The sequence below is a fragment of the Geospiza fortis genome, unplaced genomic scaffold (assembly GCF_000277835.1).
Source record: "Geospiza fortis unplaced genomic scaffold, GeoFor_1.0 scaffold112, whole genome shotgun sequence".
Lineage (NCBI taxonomy): Eukaryota > Metazoa > Chordata > Aves > Passeriformes > Thraupidae > Geospiza > Geospiza fortis.
The window spans coordinates 531,674-547,500 of record NW_005054298.1 but is presented as its reverse complement, the minus strand read 5'-3'; the positions used below and the strand labels follow the sequence as shown (position 1 = coordinate 547,500).

The following is a 15,827-nucleotide window of genomic DNA, read 5'->3' as shown; positions in this document are numbered from 1 at the left end:
AGGAATGCTGGATCCCACAGATCCAGTGACTGACCTTCCTTCCCACTCCCTGATTGGCACACGCTCCTTTTCACTCCAGCATCTCCTGGAGCCTGCACTGGCTGTGTATGCCCAGACAAACAGCACACCAAGGTTATTTAAAATCACTTTTTGCTAAAAATACCCCAGGAAAAGTAGCCTTTTTTAGCCAATGCAAATGAAACAGCATCCTCACTGCAGAGCATATTCCCAGAAATGCCTTTTAACAGGAGATTTTAAGGATCACAGGAAGTGTCTGGAGAGATTTTGGGTGTAGATGGGATGGTCCAGAGCAAATGTCGGTGTGGGATTCTCCCTTGGGAAGCTGTTACATCCTCCCGTGTGGAGTTTGGGCTCAGCATGATCGGGACAGGTGGGAACATCCAAAGGGATCAGCCAGGATCCTGCTTTAATGAAAATAAATAAAAGCAAAGAGCAGTTTCCCCCTGCTCCCCAAGGATTTCAGACAGGGAGGGTTTGACTCCTGACCAGTCACCAGACCTGGACCTTTATTTTTAGCTTGCTCTTTCATCTTCCTCACCCTCCAAACTGTCACTGCTACACAGATTCAACCTGAGCACTTCTCCCAAAAATAACTATTTCAGGGCATGCCTGGCAAAGAAATGACTTATTTAAACTGTCAGCAGGACTTTAAATGTCACTTGCAGATGTTGCTTTCGATGTGACTCGTGCAGGATGAGGTGTTTATGGGTTGGATTCTAAGCACCAAAGTTCATCACAGCTTGGAATTTTGAGTCAGGAGTGTTTTTGTGATCCAAACTATTCCACTTGAGCTGTTTTTGTTCGAATTAGGGCTATTTACAGCTGCCATTAATAACCAGTGTTTTATTCAGGATAAACAGCTCAGCTGGCCCAGCAATAAAGAGCAATCTGCAAGTTACAGGCTGGGGACACAAGAAGGTTTTTTTTTCATGTTATGAATTAGTGATTTTGCCATAACAGAGTTCCCAGTACCCTATTTTGGGAAGTGGAGATAATGATTTTCTGGTGGGAGTTGGAGAAATCCAAGTGCAGTTTATCAGGAGCTGGCTGGCCTGGCTCCTTGGTGTAATATTTCTTACTTTCAGTGAGAAGGTCCAAATTTTAGCTGAATGAAACCAAACATTGTGCAACAAAGAGACCCAGCTGCAACAGTTTTGTTTCCCTTAAAATATGTTTGGTTTTTTTTTTTTTTCTGTAAGTATTATCTCAATTCTTGAATAAAAGCAAGAAATACTATGAGAAAAAAACCATGAAATGTGACTTTACCCACTGTCCTTGTGAGCAGCTACAAGTCCTGACCTATCCAAGAGCTCATATTCATCATTTCTGTTCCTTTGCAGTCCCAGTGGGTCTTTATTATCCTGCTTGGAGCAGGTGAAGACTTACTTGCTGACTGATGGAACGTGCAAGTGTGGCCTAGAATGTCCTCTTGTTCTTCCCAAGGTAAAGCACAGCATCATTTTGGATCTAGGTGCAATAGTATTTATCAGCTGCCCGTGCTGGTGACTCAAACTCTGTCCAGATCATCTCTAAAATAAATGGTGTCCACCCAAAGTTAGATCTTGAAATAGAAAATTCAGCTCCCCTCTGCCTTAGCCCCTCTTGCAGAGGATCTGACTCAGTTATTATAAATATATTCATTTTTTAATTGTTGTTTCCAAACATCCTGTCAAGGAATCCGTTGGGCAGTATAGGAGCAGTCAGGAACAGAGGAGAATTCCTTTATAAAATATAAAATTCCTAATTTATGCGACTTTGCTGCCTGTAGTCATTCTTTTAAACACTGGAATTTTCACTGCCAGGTCTTTAATTTTGATCCTGGAGCTGCTGTGAAGCAGAGAACTGCTGAAGATGTTAAAGCGGACGAAGATGTCACCAAACTATGCATTCACAAAAGGAAAATTATTGCTGTGGCTACACTTCACAAAAGCATGGAAGCACCACATCCTTCACTGGTTCTAACTAGTCCTGGTGGTGGAACAAGTGAGTAAAATGAAATCATGCAGAATCATGGAATAATCTGATTTTTATACGCGTAATTACTGTGCAAAACCACCCCGAAAGTCTATGAGTGCAAAAATAAGCAGATTGAAGGAATAAATAAAGGGAGTAGGCAGAGATGGAGGTAGATAGAAAATGAGTCTGAAAGCAGGTCAGCCCCGACTAAGAGCATGATTTTCTTGGAAAAGATATCAGATTGTTCTAGACAAAGAAAATACATTAGCTCTCATCTTTTGGAACTGTAGTAATATGTCTGATATTCTGTCACATGGGAAATTAGAGGAGCAGAATAAAGTGATTATGAAGGGATTAGGATGTGGCTAAGGACTTGGCTAAATGGGAAATTGTATTGTAAAGGAGAGCAGACAGCAAGAGGAGATCTCCACTGTCATTTCTCAAGGATTATTTTTGGCCACCAACCTGGATTAGCATTTTAATTATCCCCATCGATAAAAAAAAGTGAGGAAATTTGTTGGTGGCTGAAGTTGACAGGTACTCTCCAAACAAAGGCTCCCTTAGACCTGGAGTGAAAGCAAAGTTAGCACTGAAAGAGCTCCAAACCCAGAAATTCACCCAAAATTAGGGACTTGGTAAGGATCACAGGAACAGGTTCTGAAGAGAATTACGAATCCCAGTGGGCAGGACAAAGGAGCGAAGGGGCTGAGTTTGTATTTCTGTGCTCTGGGATTGCAGCTCCTGGGAAAAGGCCTGAGCTCCTGCACCCCTCATTGCTGTGAGAGCACCTGCCAACTGATCTTCCCACTTCAAAGGGGAAAAAATACAAGAAAACCAAGAAATAATAAATTTTAGAGAAGTGCCAGTGCTAAGAGACCCGTGCTGTTCATAGTACTGATGTGCCTCTGCCTTTTCACATTGAAATTTAGGATTTAAAACTTTTCTTGAAAATTTTTTTCAGTGTAATTTTGGCTTTAAGTAGCAGTGGAATTTCCCAAGTTTCTGTGCATTTCCCTGCTCAATTTTTTCAATGAGTAGTAGTTAAATTACATTCCTGTTTTCAAAAAATCAGCAAAATGAAGGAGGTAATTTATATATTTCTGTGCTCTTACTTTCTCTGTCGGTCAGAGGCAAAGAAGAAAATTGTGCATAGGCAAAGAAGAAAATTCCCCAATAAATCCCCCTGTAAGCAAAACTTTTGCACATTTGTGTGTGACCATTTGCTTATTTCCAGCACTCAAGGTGAGGCCTCTCATAATTATTTTATTTTGCAGTTCAGCCTTTAGTTTTATCCCCTAAATGAGACTTTGGTTTTATTTTGGGACCGGGGAAATGTTTGTTTCTCTCACGTTGCAGCAGATAGGATGAAGGCAGAATTGTCAGTGCTGTCTGACCAGGCTGAAGGAAAGATGAGTGGAGGCATTTCAAGGCACCTCTGAGTTCATTTGAACACAGAATTTTTAGCTCCCAATTCCAGTTGAATTTTGCACATCCAGAGGCTGCATGCCAAGCACTGCAAGCTGAATTGCAAATTCCCAGAGCTGCAAAACTGGCAGAAAGTCCCCCAGACCTGGAGCTGCTTGTGCTTCTAGTCTGGAAGTAAAACATTGGGAAAAAAATCTATTTATTTAAAGATGGAAAGTGGTCTCCTGTTTGTTGGAAGGTGTAGCCTCAAAAGTGGGATTTACAGGGAATTTTTCCATCATGTGCAAACATCCCCAGGGCTTTTATCCTGAAAACAAACAGAAAGCATTCAGGAAGCCTCATCAGGGACAGCATTTGGGACAGGACATTTTCTGTGGGAACTGAGTCTCAGTCCTGGATGGGCTTTGTTCCTCCTGTCCTCAATAGATGGTGCCAGAGGCTCCTTTTCCCTGCCACAGCTCCTCCTGCCAGAGGGGGAATGCTGGAGATGCAGGAGGCTGCAGGGGGTGCTTGGAAAAGGCAAAAGGCAAGGAAAAAGGTTTCCCATGTTTCTATGGGATATGGAATTACAGCTGTGTAGCTGGGGACAGGCACCCTTCCAGCTCGGTGATTGAGGGTTTATTTCTGCTGAAGCAAAAGTTTAGCCAAAGGCTCCCTGAGCTTTTTGGGAACGTTTTCACTCTCAGCAGCTTTGCCCTGAGTGGGACACTGGATTTGCAGCCAGTAGTAACTGTTGTGTGTTTCCCACGCCAGGTGCAACGCCAGTAGTTCCCACCCGAGCAGCAACTCCAAGGTCGATGAGGAATAAATCACATGAAGGAATTACAAATTCTGTGATGCCGGAATGTAAGACTCCTTTCAAGTTGATGATGGGGGCATCTAATGCCATGGGTAGGCTTTATGTGCAAGAAATGGCTGGAAGCCAGCAAGCAGAGCTCCATCCTGCCTATCCCAGGCAGAGATTGGGGAGCAATGAACTGGGGCAGAAGTCTCCATACCGCGGCAGTCACGGGGGGATGCCCAGCCCGGCGTCCTCAGGGTCGCAGATCTACGGGGACGGCTCCATCTCGCCCAGGACCGACCCGCTCGGGAGCCCCGACGTCTTCACGAGGAACAATCCCAGTTTTCATGGAGCACCCAACTCCAGTCCTATCCACATGACCAGGACGCCTCTGTCTCCGCCGTCAGTCATGCTCCACGGCTCTCCCATACAGTCATCCTGTGCAATGGCTGGAAGGACTAATATACCTCTTTCCCCCACCCTGACCACCAAGAGCCCGGTCATGAAAAAACCCCTGTGTAACTTTTCGGCTGGTATGGCATACTGGACCCCATTCCCAGCAAACCGCCGAACCAGAACCCCGTGATCATGAACCCCACCACCTTCCACTCGAGTGTCCACTCTCAGGTACCCGTGATGAATGTAAGCATGCCCCCCGCCGTGGTGCCCCTGCCCAGCAACCTGCCCCTGCCCACCGTCAAACCCGCCCACATCAACCATGGCGCTCACGTCCAAAGGGTTCAGCACTCGGCTTCGACGTCCCTGTCCCCCTCGCCGGTGACGTCCCCCGTTCACGCCATGGCGCCCGGCATCGCAAGGATCGAGGCTTCTCCCCAAAGATCGCGTTCTTCTTCCACCTCGTCCGATCATGGAAACTTCCTGCTGCCTCCCGTGGGGTCGTCCTGTAGCGGTATCAAAGTCCCTCCCAGGTCCCCGAGGTCAACCATAGGGTCACCGAGGCCATCCATGCCATCCAGCCCTTCCACCAAGCACGACGGACTCAGTCAGTACAAGGACATCCCCAACCCGTTAATTGCTGGAATGAGTAACGTGTTAAATCCTCCCAACAATGCAGTTTTTCCCGCTGCATCGGCCGGAAGCGGTTCCTTGAAGAGTCAGCCTGGTTTGCTGGGAATGCCTTTAAATCAGATCTTGAACCAGCACAACGCTGCCTCTTTTCCAGCAAGCAGTTTACTCTCAGCAGCAGCCAAAGCACAGCTAGCAAATCAAAATAAACTTGCTGGTAACAACAATAACAGCAGTAGCAATTCTGGACCTGTTGCCAGCGGCGGCAGCACCGAAGGACACAGCACTTTAAATCCCATGTTCCCTCCTGCTGCCAACGTGCTCCTCCCCACCACGGAAGGGCAGAGCGGCCGGGCAGCGCTGAGAGATAAATTGATGTCTCAGCAAAAGGATCCTCTGAGGAAAAGGAAGCAGCCCACCACCACGGTGCTGAGCTTGCTGAGACAGTCTCAGCTGGACAGCTCTGGCCTTCCCAAAGCTGGGTCCGATTTGATCAGAAAGCCAAGTCAAAGCTCCTTCCCCATCAGCTCCATGTCGCAGCTCCTGCAGTCCATGAGTTGTCAGAGCTCCCACGGGAGCAGCAATAGTTCCTCGGGCTGCGGGGGCTCCAGCAGCGCCCTGCCCTGCCCCGGCGCCCAGCTGCACCTGGCGGAGCCCGCGCTGCCCCCGGGGCTGCCCTGCCCCAACCCCAGCCCCCGCTTTGGGCCCGGTGCTGGTGCTCCCCCCTCCAACCACCTGGCAGGGCTCCTCAACCAGATGCAGGCCGGCGGGAGCTGCGGGATGCTCCCCCAGGCAGGAATGGCCTTAGGGAACTCCTTACATCCCAGCCCGGCCCAGGCCAGGCTCCAGGCACCCTCCACGCCAGGGATCCCCAACAGCATCGGGAGCAGCTGCAATCAGAGCAGTCCTGAAGCAGGTACGTGGCTGTGCCAGGGGATTGTCACACGTTTCCATCCCTGGGAATCTGTGATGGCTGGTTTGAATGTTTGTCTGGGTTTGAACAGCCAGGTGTCTGCTAAGGAAGGCAGAGCCTCCCCTGAAATGGGAATTGTAAACCCCCTCCCTCTGAATTATTATAATTTCTGAGATTAAAAAGCTGTCAGGCAAAGATATGGGAATAGGAATAAGAGTTCTTTACTAGGAAAATTAAAAATACAAATGCAATAATACAAACAAAAAACAAACCATTACCAGAGTCAGAAATGCAGGGCAGCAGAAAGCTGCTCCTCTGGGAATGCAGGGCAGCAGAAAGCTGCTCCTCTGGGAATGCAGGGCAGCAGAAAGCTACTCCTCTGGGAATGCAGGGAGCAGAAAGCTGCTCCTCTGGGAATGCAGGGAGCAGAAAGCTGCTCCTCTGGGAATGCAGGGAGCAGAAAGCTGCTCCTCTGGGAATGCAGGGAGCAGAAAGCTGCTCCTCTGGGAATGCAGGGAGCAGAAAGCTGCTCCTCTGGGAATGCAGTGGGCAAAGGCTGCTGTGCTGTCCCAAACCTCAGATTGTATCCAGGTAGGAATGCTTGGCTCCTCCCCTGGGCGGAGCATCTCCCAATGGGATGATGGAATTTTGTCAGCCATGCAGGGACACTCAGTGGCCATGGACAGAAGATAATTAATAATTAATGGCCCATGGACAGAAGAGATCTCCTGGAGGGAGGATTGGCTGTGGAAGAGATAAAGAAAACTGCCCCATGAACATCAGACTGACAGATAGAATAGGAATAGAATACACACATCTTACAACCCAGGACATTACTCCTTGTTAAACTTGGGTTTATCCCGGTGAAAAGTGCACCTGGTTCGTGCTAAAAGCTACATAATCAAAAATAAAACAGAAAGGGAAAAAAAAAACCAAACCAATTGTAAACTAAATTATATCTCCCCTTTTCTGGACAAAACCATCCTGTCCTGCTTCTTGTGAGAGCTCTTCCCTCTGCTAACTTCTATGCACTCTCCATGAATAAAATCCATTCACTTGTGGACATTCCCAAACCTCTTTTGTCACTTCTCCAAATAAATTGGAGGTTTTTTGCAGCCTGCCCTGCTCCAAGCCCAGAAGGTTGTGGCTCACCTGGCAGTGCATGTCCAGGTGATCCATGAGCTCTTTCCTGCTGGAATTAAAGAGGTGGTGTCAGAGATTGGAGCAGATCCTGGGAGCACCAAAATGTACAAAATCACCCTTTTCGGGGCCAGCAGGAGGGAATGCCAAGCCTGTGTTTGCTTTTATTGAGGTAATTTTACTAAGGTGGTAATTAAATGGTTGAATAAACAGTTGGAGGAGTGTAGGGAGAGATTTCCTGGTTTCTTCATCAGGGAAGATTTGGAGAGGAAATGGGTTTGCTGCTGCTATCATCTCGGGAGAGATTTCCTGGTTTCTTCATCAGTTTGCTGCTGCTATCATCTATGGGGAGTTTAAAGAGAAAAAGGAATCAGCTCAAAAATGTGAATTTTACTGAATGTTACTGGTTGAACAAGGTTTTAGAAGATGGTAATGGTGTAAATTTCTGAAGTGGAATGAAAACCCAGGTCTCACCAAAGTGTTCAAGTGGCCTCTCATTAACCCAAGCAGGAACCTGCTCTGCATTCCTCAGCTTCTCCTTTAAAATGGAATGGAATTCTAGAAAAGCTGAATTCTAGTCAAATAATGTTCTACCATTGCTCTGGTTGTGGTTCCTGATGACTTTTAATGGTTTCTCCCCATCCCTGGGGTAAAAAACTTTCATTTTTTCTTGCCTGGAGCGGTCACAACAAGCAGCTCTCAGTCCTTGTGTGGCTCTTTTCCCTTGTCACGCTGCACAGGGGCATTTCCTGCTGCAGCTTCTGAGACTTTGCACAGAACAAAGGTCTGGGATGGAATTCCCTTCCCTGTCCCACTGAGCACGGGACACACAACCCCTGGGGCAGGAACCCCTTGGTTCCCACCTTGGCTGGGCTCTCCACCTCTCCCAGAGGCTCCCGTGGTGTTCCTGTGTCCATCACAGCCTCTGCTTGTAACTCCGCGCAGCTCCAGGCTGATTCCCCCCAAAAATACAAATAGAACAAATGGGTCAAAGACTGAGGGAAGGTTCCAGCATCATCCCTGTAGGACCAGGAATTGGGGCATGACCCCCCACGGGCTCTCCTCCTGCCATTCCCCCTCTCTGGGCACGGCTCACAGGGTTGGAGCCACAGGATTCCAAAGCCTCTATGACACTTTTTTTCCTTATCTAAAAGATAAAAGATATAACTCCATGTAGGCAAAGGCTGGAAAACTGGGAGATGTTCCATTCTGGGAGATTGTTCCTTTAGTTTGGTGCTTGCAGGATACACAGCATTTCATTCATTATATATTGAATATCTGTGGGGAAAATAGTAAAGGTAAAAAGGCTGAGATACATTCCTCACACTTTATTACAACATCAGTCTGATTACATAATTAAAACAATTAAAAAATAACAACTCGTGTCTTAGCAACAACGCAAGATTTCTTTGTTACAAAATATTTTTAAAACTTTCTAACCAATAGCACATTACTAAAACTTACAGATTGTTATTCTAGCCAATCACTAAGAACACACATAACTTATTTCAAACAATACTTACGTACTTTCTATTAACAAAATACAGTACTCCATTATTAAACTTAAAACCTTCTACTGTCTTACTAAACATATTTTTTTTCAGTTTTAAAATCTATCTTAACCAAACCTAAAACTACTATTTCATATCCTTACTTACTGTACAATTGTAACTTTTCTACTTTCAAACTTTAAAACTAACTAGAAATTTAACTCTTTCTATTTCTAAAACCTACTTTAACAACCTTCTGGAAATCTTTTTACCTTTACTATTTTCCCCCCAAATAGCTATGAAAAAGCCTGGAGAATGTTTTCTTCTTTAAGGAGGTTGTGTTATTTTTGTGTTATTCCCTAAAACACGGCAGAAACCTGCGCTGAGCCTCTTGCTGAGCCCTCCCAGCAGCACAGGGCTCAGGGCTGAGCTTTAATCCAGAGAGGGGAATTCTCTTGGATTTTCAGGAGAATGGGAATGTTCTTTCCATGAGACTCGTGTGAAGTGTTGAGTGGTTTGTGGTATAATAATAATTTTTTGAAATAAAAGTGAGTTGCCAGCCTGCATCCAGCTCTGTAACAAAACTGGAGGAGGAATATTGGGATTTCTGCTCTGTCAGTTTTGGGGCTGGAGCTGGTGAAAGCCCCTGTACACTGAATTTCCAAGAGCAGTTCAGCAGAGGAAGATGTCTAAAGGAACCTCTCATGTTCATATTTCAGTTTGTGGCTTGTTTTTTTTTTCCCTTTGTGTTGAGGTATTTTAATTGCTAAATCTCTTTTCTGTGTCTGTGCCAGCAATTCAGACCAGCTCCTCCTCAGAAATAGCTCCTGAGAGAAAAAACCCTGTGAATCCCCACAATTAGCTGCTTATTGCCCAAGCTTTTAATTATATTTAACCACAAGGACCAAGTTCTGCTATTCCAGCTCTTGTTTTCTTCTTCCTCAGATAATATCTTTAATTCCCAGGTAATTTTCAGGGTGTGTGTGGTGGATTTTGTTCTTTTTGTAGGATGGAGCTGCATCACTGGGTGATGGATTTGATGGTAGGGTTTTATTTATTTACCTTTTTCTGCCTGGTAACGTGTGGTTCACAGGGTAGGAGATCTGTGTTTGAGTGTTGAACATTCAACATCCAAATCCTGCTAAGAAAGCAACCTTAAATATCCATATCCATAAATATCCATGTCCATCAATAATGGGATGGATGGAAATGAGTGAAAAGATTTGGGAATAAAAGCTCTGGGCTGATGAGAAGGGAAATTAAGGGAACCTCAATAACCACAGCAATTAAAGATATCAGCGGTGTCAATTATGAACATTTAATATACAGGAAACTCTGAGTCTAGAAGTTCAGAAGTAACAAAAAATTGGTAGATTTGGCAAAAAAAAAGGTTCTAATTCTTTCTCTGAAATGAGAATTTTTCCTGTTGAAATGCACAAAATAAAAATAGTAAAATATAATTAAACAGGGAGGAGGACAACAGCAATCACTGAGGGTGAGGAGAGGACTTCGTTTTAATGCAGCCAAGAAAATTGGGAATGGATCATGGTGCTGGAAAATAAAAACCCCAAAAGAAGGGCTTGGGAGGCTTTGATTTAATCACCTCAGTGCAAACTGCTGGAAACACAAATCAAACCAAACAAGTCTGGATTTGCTCCCCAAAATTACTTTCTATAACCTAGAATTACCAAATCAGAAGGAATTTTGGACTCCAGGGTCAGAAAGGTATCTGACAACTTTTTGGGACTTGTTGTGTCTGAGAAAAAAATTCTTATTAAACTGGAATCACCCTAGACAGGATGGCAAGAACCCTCTCTTCTAATTATAAAGCAAATTTAAATATCCCATTATTTGGGATTTATAGAAACATCCAGAGGCTCTTTGCCCTGCTTGGGAAAGATTATAAGGAATCACTTACTTAAATTCATTACTTAAATTTAAAAAAAAACTTAAATTTAAATTAAACTTAAATTTACTTCAATTTCCATCTTCTTTTTCCCACTCTTACTTCTAAATAATAACTTATTTTCCCTTGTTATTATTCTGGGGAGAGGAAAGCGATTTTTTTTCTCTTCAAGTAAGAACTGTGAAGAATAAGGAAAACGTTCAGGGCTTGTTTGGGGTTTTCTGGTGTTATTTTAGCTCTTAAAATTGGAATTTGCCAACAATTTACAGTCTTTCAGTTACCTCATTGGTGTTTTAACTGCCATGCGACTTTCTAGGATTTTATATGGATAAAAGTCAGGGAGTGTGTGAAAAATAATAACAAATGAATGTAGAAAGATGAGTAATTAAAGATATCATTACAGAGCAAACCTCAATTAATTCTGTGGGATTTCCCACACATATTTCGCTGGAAATGGAACCAGTGGGCAGGTCCAGTTTCTGCTGGAGGGAGGAGTGGGGATTATTGGAGAAAATAATGCTTTTTATTGAATTTTTAACTTCCCAAATTCACAGTGGAGTGTTTTCCTTCATTTGCAATGCATCTGCCACAGCTGTGAGTGGGGAAATCCTGAATTCCTGCTCCTGCACTCATGTGCTGTTTTCTTGACTCTTTTCTCCTCCAACACTGCTCTGCTGGCAGCTGAGCAATCACAGCACTTTCCTCCAAGTCATTTCCAACCCAGCAGTGCTGGGGAAATGCAGAAATCACAGGAGATGGGCAGGGAGAAGAGCCAAGACTGAAATTGGGACAGGTATTAAATTCTAAAAATTAAATTTTAAAAAACCCTAATTTTATTAATTTTTTTAAATGCCTAATTTTATTAAATTTTTAAAAACCCTAATTTTATTAAATTGTTAAACGCCTAACTTTATGGACTTCTGTTGTCCTGGGCTTTTTTGCCCTTCCCCCAAAAATAGTTCTGGGCTTTTTCCCCTTCCCCCCCCAAAATTTTAGGGGAATTTTTCAGATTTCAAGGGTTGCAGCTTTGTTGTACATGAAAACCCCCTGTGATCATGGAGGGTGGTGCACTGGAATGATGGGCAGGCAGGTGAATATTTCCCAGCAGGGTCATGGAGTGCTGCAGAGGAGGGCAGCTGAGGATTTTTACTGGTTCTGATGGGGATATTTGATTTCTTGGGCCATTTTTGGTGATTTCTGGGCTGTCTCAGGGCACTGCAGGATCTCCAGAAGGAGAATGAGTGACAGCAGTTTGTGCTTCACTGCTGAATTTTGGTTTCTTTGGAACTGAAGGCAGCGTAATAAAGGAGATAGCAGATAAAGATCTTGAATGTTTTCCATTCCAAGAAGCAAAGGGGGAATAGAACTGTCAGAATGTGTAACTGCTGGTTCCAGGTGTGCAGGTGAGCGTGGAATGGGGAGGTACAGCAAGAACTCCTGCTCTGGGATCCTGCAGGACTCAGGCTGTGTTTGCCAAGGGGGAGCTCTGGAAATGCCTAATTGAACAATCTCCCCACTAATGCAGGCTCTGAGGTTTTATCTCTGATTTGTGATTAATTCCAGTTTCACCCCACTGTGGCAGCAGCTCTGGGACACTTCACGAGTGGCTGGGGGACCCCGTGAGGTATCACAACCCCTTTGAGATGGTGGTAATTAAAATATCTGGGTATTTTCTGTGCTCTCACACCCTCCTGATCTCAGGTCAGCTCTCTGCACTCCCACTGGGCTTTCTGAGAGCATCCTGCAGATTGCTGCTGCCTGAGCTGGGGAGCAGCTCAGGAGGGGATGGAGGTGCTGGGAGTGGAGTGAGGGGTTCCTGAATGACCCAGGAGAGGAAACAGACATTCCAACAAGAATTTCCAAAACCTGAAAGGTTCAAAATTAGAAAAGCAGCCAAGAAAATGTCCAATCTAAGCAAAGCTGGCTGTGGTTTTAATGGATGTGCAGAGAGAAATTATTTCCAAGGGCCTGGAGGGTGAGGATTCGGGGAGTGGCTTCCCATGGGATGGGAATTTTGGGAAGGAATTCCTGCCTGGGAGGGTGGGGAGGGGCTGGGATGGAATTCCCAGGGCTGCTGGGGCTGCCCCTGGATCCCTGGACGTGCCAAGGCCAGGCTGGATGGGGCTTGGAGCAACCTGGGACAGTGGGAGGTGTCCCTGCCATGGCAGGGGTGGCACTGGGTGGGATTTAAGGTCCCTCCCAACCCAAACATTCTGGGATTCTCTGAAAGGCAAGGAAGTGGAATTGACGCTGTGAAAAATGCCAATTGCTTGTTTTTAAAATTTTAAAAGTTTAATAGTAATAAAATGGTTATAAAAATAGTAATATAATTAGAGTAATAATAATTTGGACAATTTGAATTAGGGCAATATGAGACAATAAAAACAAAGAGTTGCAGACAGTCCTGGCACCTTTTTCTGGGCAGCACAAGCCCAAAAAAGGACCCACGTTAACAGAGGATTAACCCTTAAAAACAACAGCCTGTTGCATATTCATACATCTCATACATGATGCATAAATTCCATTCAAACACAGGATTCTGTCTGGGCAGTGTCAGCTTCTTCATCTTAATCCTAACAGCGCCTTTGAGGCGGGAAGAAGTTTGTTTCTTCTCATTAGAGAGCAATAAATTCTCTTTCTCTGAAAGATTCAGGTGTCTTGTAGCTGCTATTTTACTGCAAGTCCTTTCTTTAAAAAAAGTATCCTACATAGCATAGTTTCTATTTTAACCTTAGGTTGTACCCTAAAACTATATTTAACACACTACTTAAGAGAATTAATACAGCATCACTTTCTAACACAACACATATAATATTCATTTTAATATTTTCCAAAAACCAATCATAAAATACGCATTTTTCACAATATGATTTATTTGTGCTCAGTTCTAAAAAAGTTTCAGGTGCTAATGGCTGATGAGTAAGTTCTGCCCTTCCACTTCTCTCAGTGCTTCACACACCTGCTTTAGTGAGTATTTTTTCCCCACAAATTCCAGCACTGTGTTTTTGAGATTATTTAAATACTGGGATGTGAAATGGAGAGCTTCTCACAGGGAAAAGAGTTGTAAAATAGCACTTGAAATATTCTTCTCTAATTAATACACTCTAAGTGTAGTCCTTCTGGAAAATACATCTATGGGAAGAACAATTCTGAGATATTCATGATGAATATCTTCCACTCTGATTTCTTTATTTTAAGTGACTCTTCTTGAGCACAAACTGATTCCATAATACCCATTTATTTTATTGTCCTTGCTTAAGAACACCTGTCAAGCAGTGCTTTAAGAAAAGGAACACGGCTAAAATCCACACAGGAAAATGAACCCTCATCGTAGAGCCTGGGGGTGGCACAGAAAAACCCTGGGGTGGTGGAGCTTTGGGATTTTAGGGGTTTTAGAGTTTTGGAGTTTTAGGGGGTTTAGGTCTTTGGAACTCTGGAGGTTGGGTGTTTTTGGGGTTTCGGAGTTTTAGGAGTTTTGGGATTTTGGAGTTGTGGAGTTTTAGGGGTTTTGGAGTTTTAGGTTTTTGGAGCTTTGGGGATTGGGTGTTTTTGGCGTTTTGGAGTTTTAGAGTTTTTGAGTTCTAGGTGTTTTAGGTTTTGAAGCTTTGGGTGTTTTTGGGGTTTTGGAGTTTTAATGGTTTTGAAGGTTTTGGAGTTTTAATGGTTTTGAAGTTTTGGAGTTTTGGGGGTTTTGGAGTTCTGGGGCTGTTGTCACCATTCTGTCCTTTGGTCTGGGGCCAGCCATTGGGAAGCTCTCACAGCTCCATATCCCAGTGAAAATGACTTTGCATGGATGTCCTCATAGTTGAATATTGACTTGTTGGGATGGTGTTTTGATCTCTGGTGCCACAGAGAAATTTGTCCCCAGCTGCAGCTGTAAATTCTTAAATACACCCAGCCCAGGACTTCTCCAGCCCAGTTCCTGCTGTGCCAGGTTGGACAGAGGCTGGGGGGGGTATTTATTGGTGTTTTATTTTTCTGCAAGTCTGGCTGCTCAGCTCTCTCTGACTCCCAACTTTTCCAATCTGGATTGAAATAAGAACACATTTTCTGCCTCCTACTCAGTATCCATCAAGACTTTTTTTTTCCCCCTCAGTAGCAATTACTTAATACTTAATTAATCTGGAGAAAGGTGTTGAATGCACTTTGGACCTCTCAGAAGCTGGGGGTGAGGAAACAGAGCCATTTCTCCCCAAAACCTGGCAGCAGATTTCCACCTTAGAGATTTGCTGCACAGCAGATCCTTTTGAATGGGATTTGAGCAGAATGGGAAACAGGAGCAGGAATAAATTACAAACAGAGATGGGGAAAATACCCAAACCAGACTTGGTATTCAGGAAGGCTCTCTAGAATAATTTCCTCATGCCTGAATTAAAAATCTCTCCATGTGCTCCCTAACTCATCCAAGGGGAGTGGTACAGCTGATTCTTCCATTGGGAATTTCTTAAATCTCCAGGTTGGTCTTTGGGACTTCTCATGATTTTTAAATCCTTGGGGCATTAGTTCTAAATACTGATTTTATTTCTAAAAATAAATGAATAAAATTTGCTTCTTGTGAAGATGAAGGTTTTTGACCCACTCACCCAGAGTGGAATTTACTCTGCTCTGCAATTGCACTTTGCTCTCACCTCACCTCACCTTTTGTTACTTTATTGTTTAATTTCTGCTCTGAAAAGTGATAATGGTACTGGGAGAGAGGGGTGAGATTTGTTCTCTTGGGTTCAGGGCAGTGCAAAGTGTTCTGTGTTCATTTCGTACCTCTTGGAGTTGTCACAACATTACGGCACTTAAAAAATGGTAATTTTAGTTTAAAATGTTGTAAACGTTTGGCTTCGTTCTTATCAGTTGCGTGCCCTGGCAAATCCCTTTTTAAAGAGTATCTGTTCAGAAAAATGGGAATTGATATTTTGTGATCATTGATGCCTTTCAGTGTCTCGTCCTAAGAGCCATATCAATGACCACTGTCAATTCAAAACTGCCTCAAGTAAAAAAATAATAATAATTTATATTTCAGCTTTGCTAAAGGGGTATAAAGATACCCAAATAAACATTTTTACTCTTCCTTTGTAGCCTTGTCATGGCAAATTTACCCAGTTGCCCTTTCTTTTCATTCCAAGTGATGGATTTTACACCACCCCAATTTACATTTTTCCTTTACAAATTGTGAAT

The 15,827-nt window shown here is 43.9% G+C and overlaps 1 protein-coding gene across 1 annotated transcript in view; it reads left to right on the top strand.

The window, feature by feature from the left end:
- Window positions 1–15,827, top strand: part of MBD5 (methyl-CpG binding domain protein 5) — a 122,889-nt gene that overhangs the window by 88,479 nt on the left and 18,583 nt on the right. The window contains 4 exon segments of the mRNA XM_031057181.1: window positions 1,362–1,464; window positions 1,824–2,004; window positions 4,156–4,716; window positions 4,719–6,125. Coding sequence (XP_030913041.1) covers window positions 1,362–1,464; window positions 1,824–2,004; window positions 4,156–4,716; window positions 4,719–6,125 — 2,252 coding nt within the window.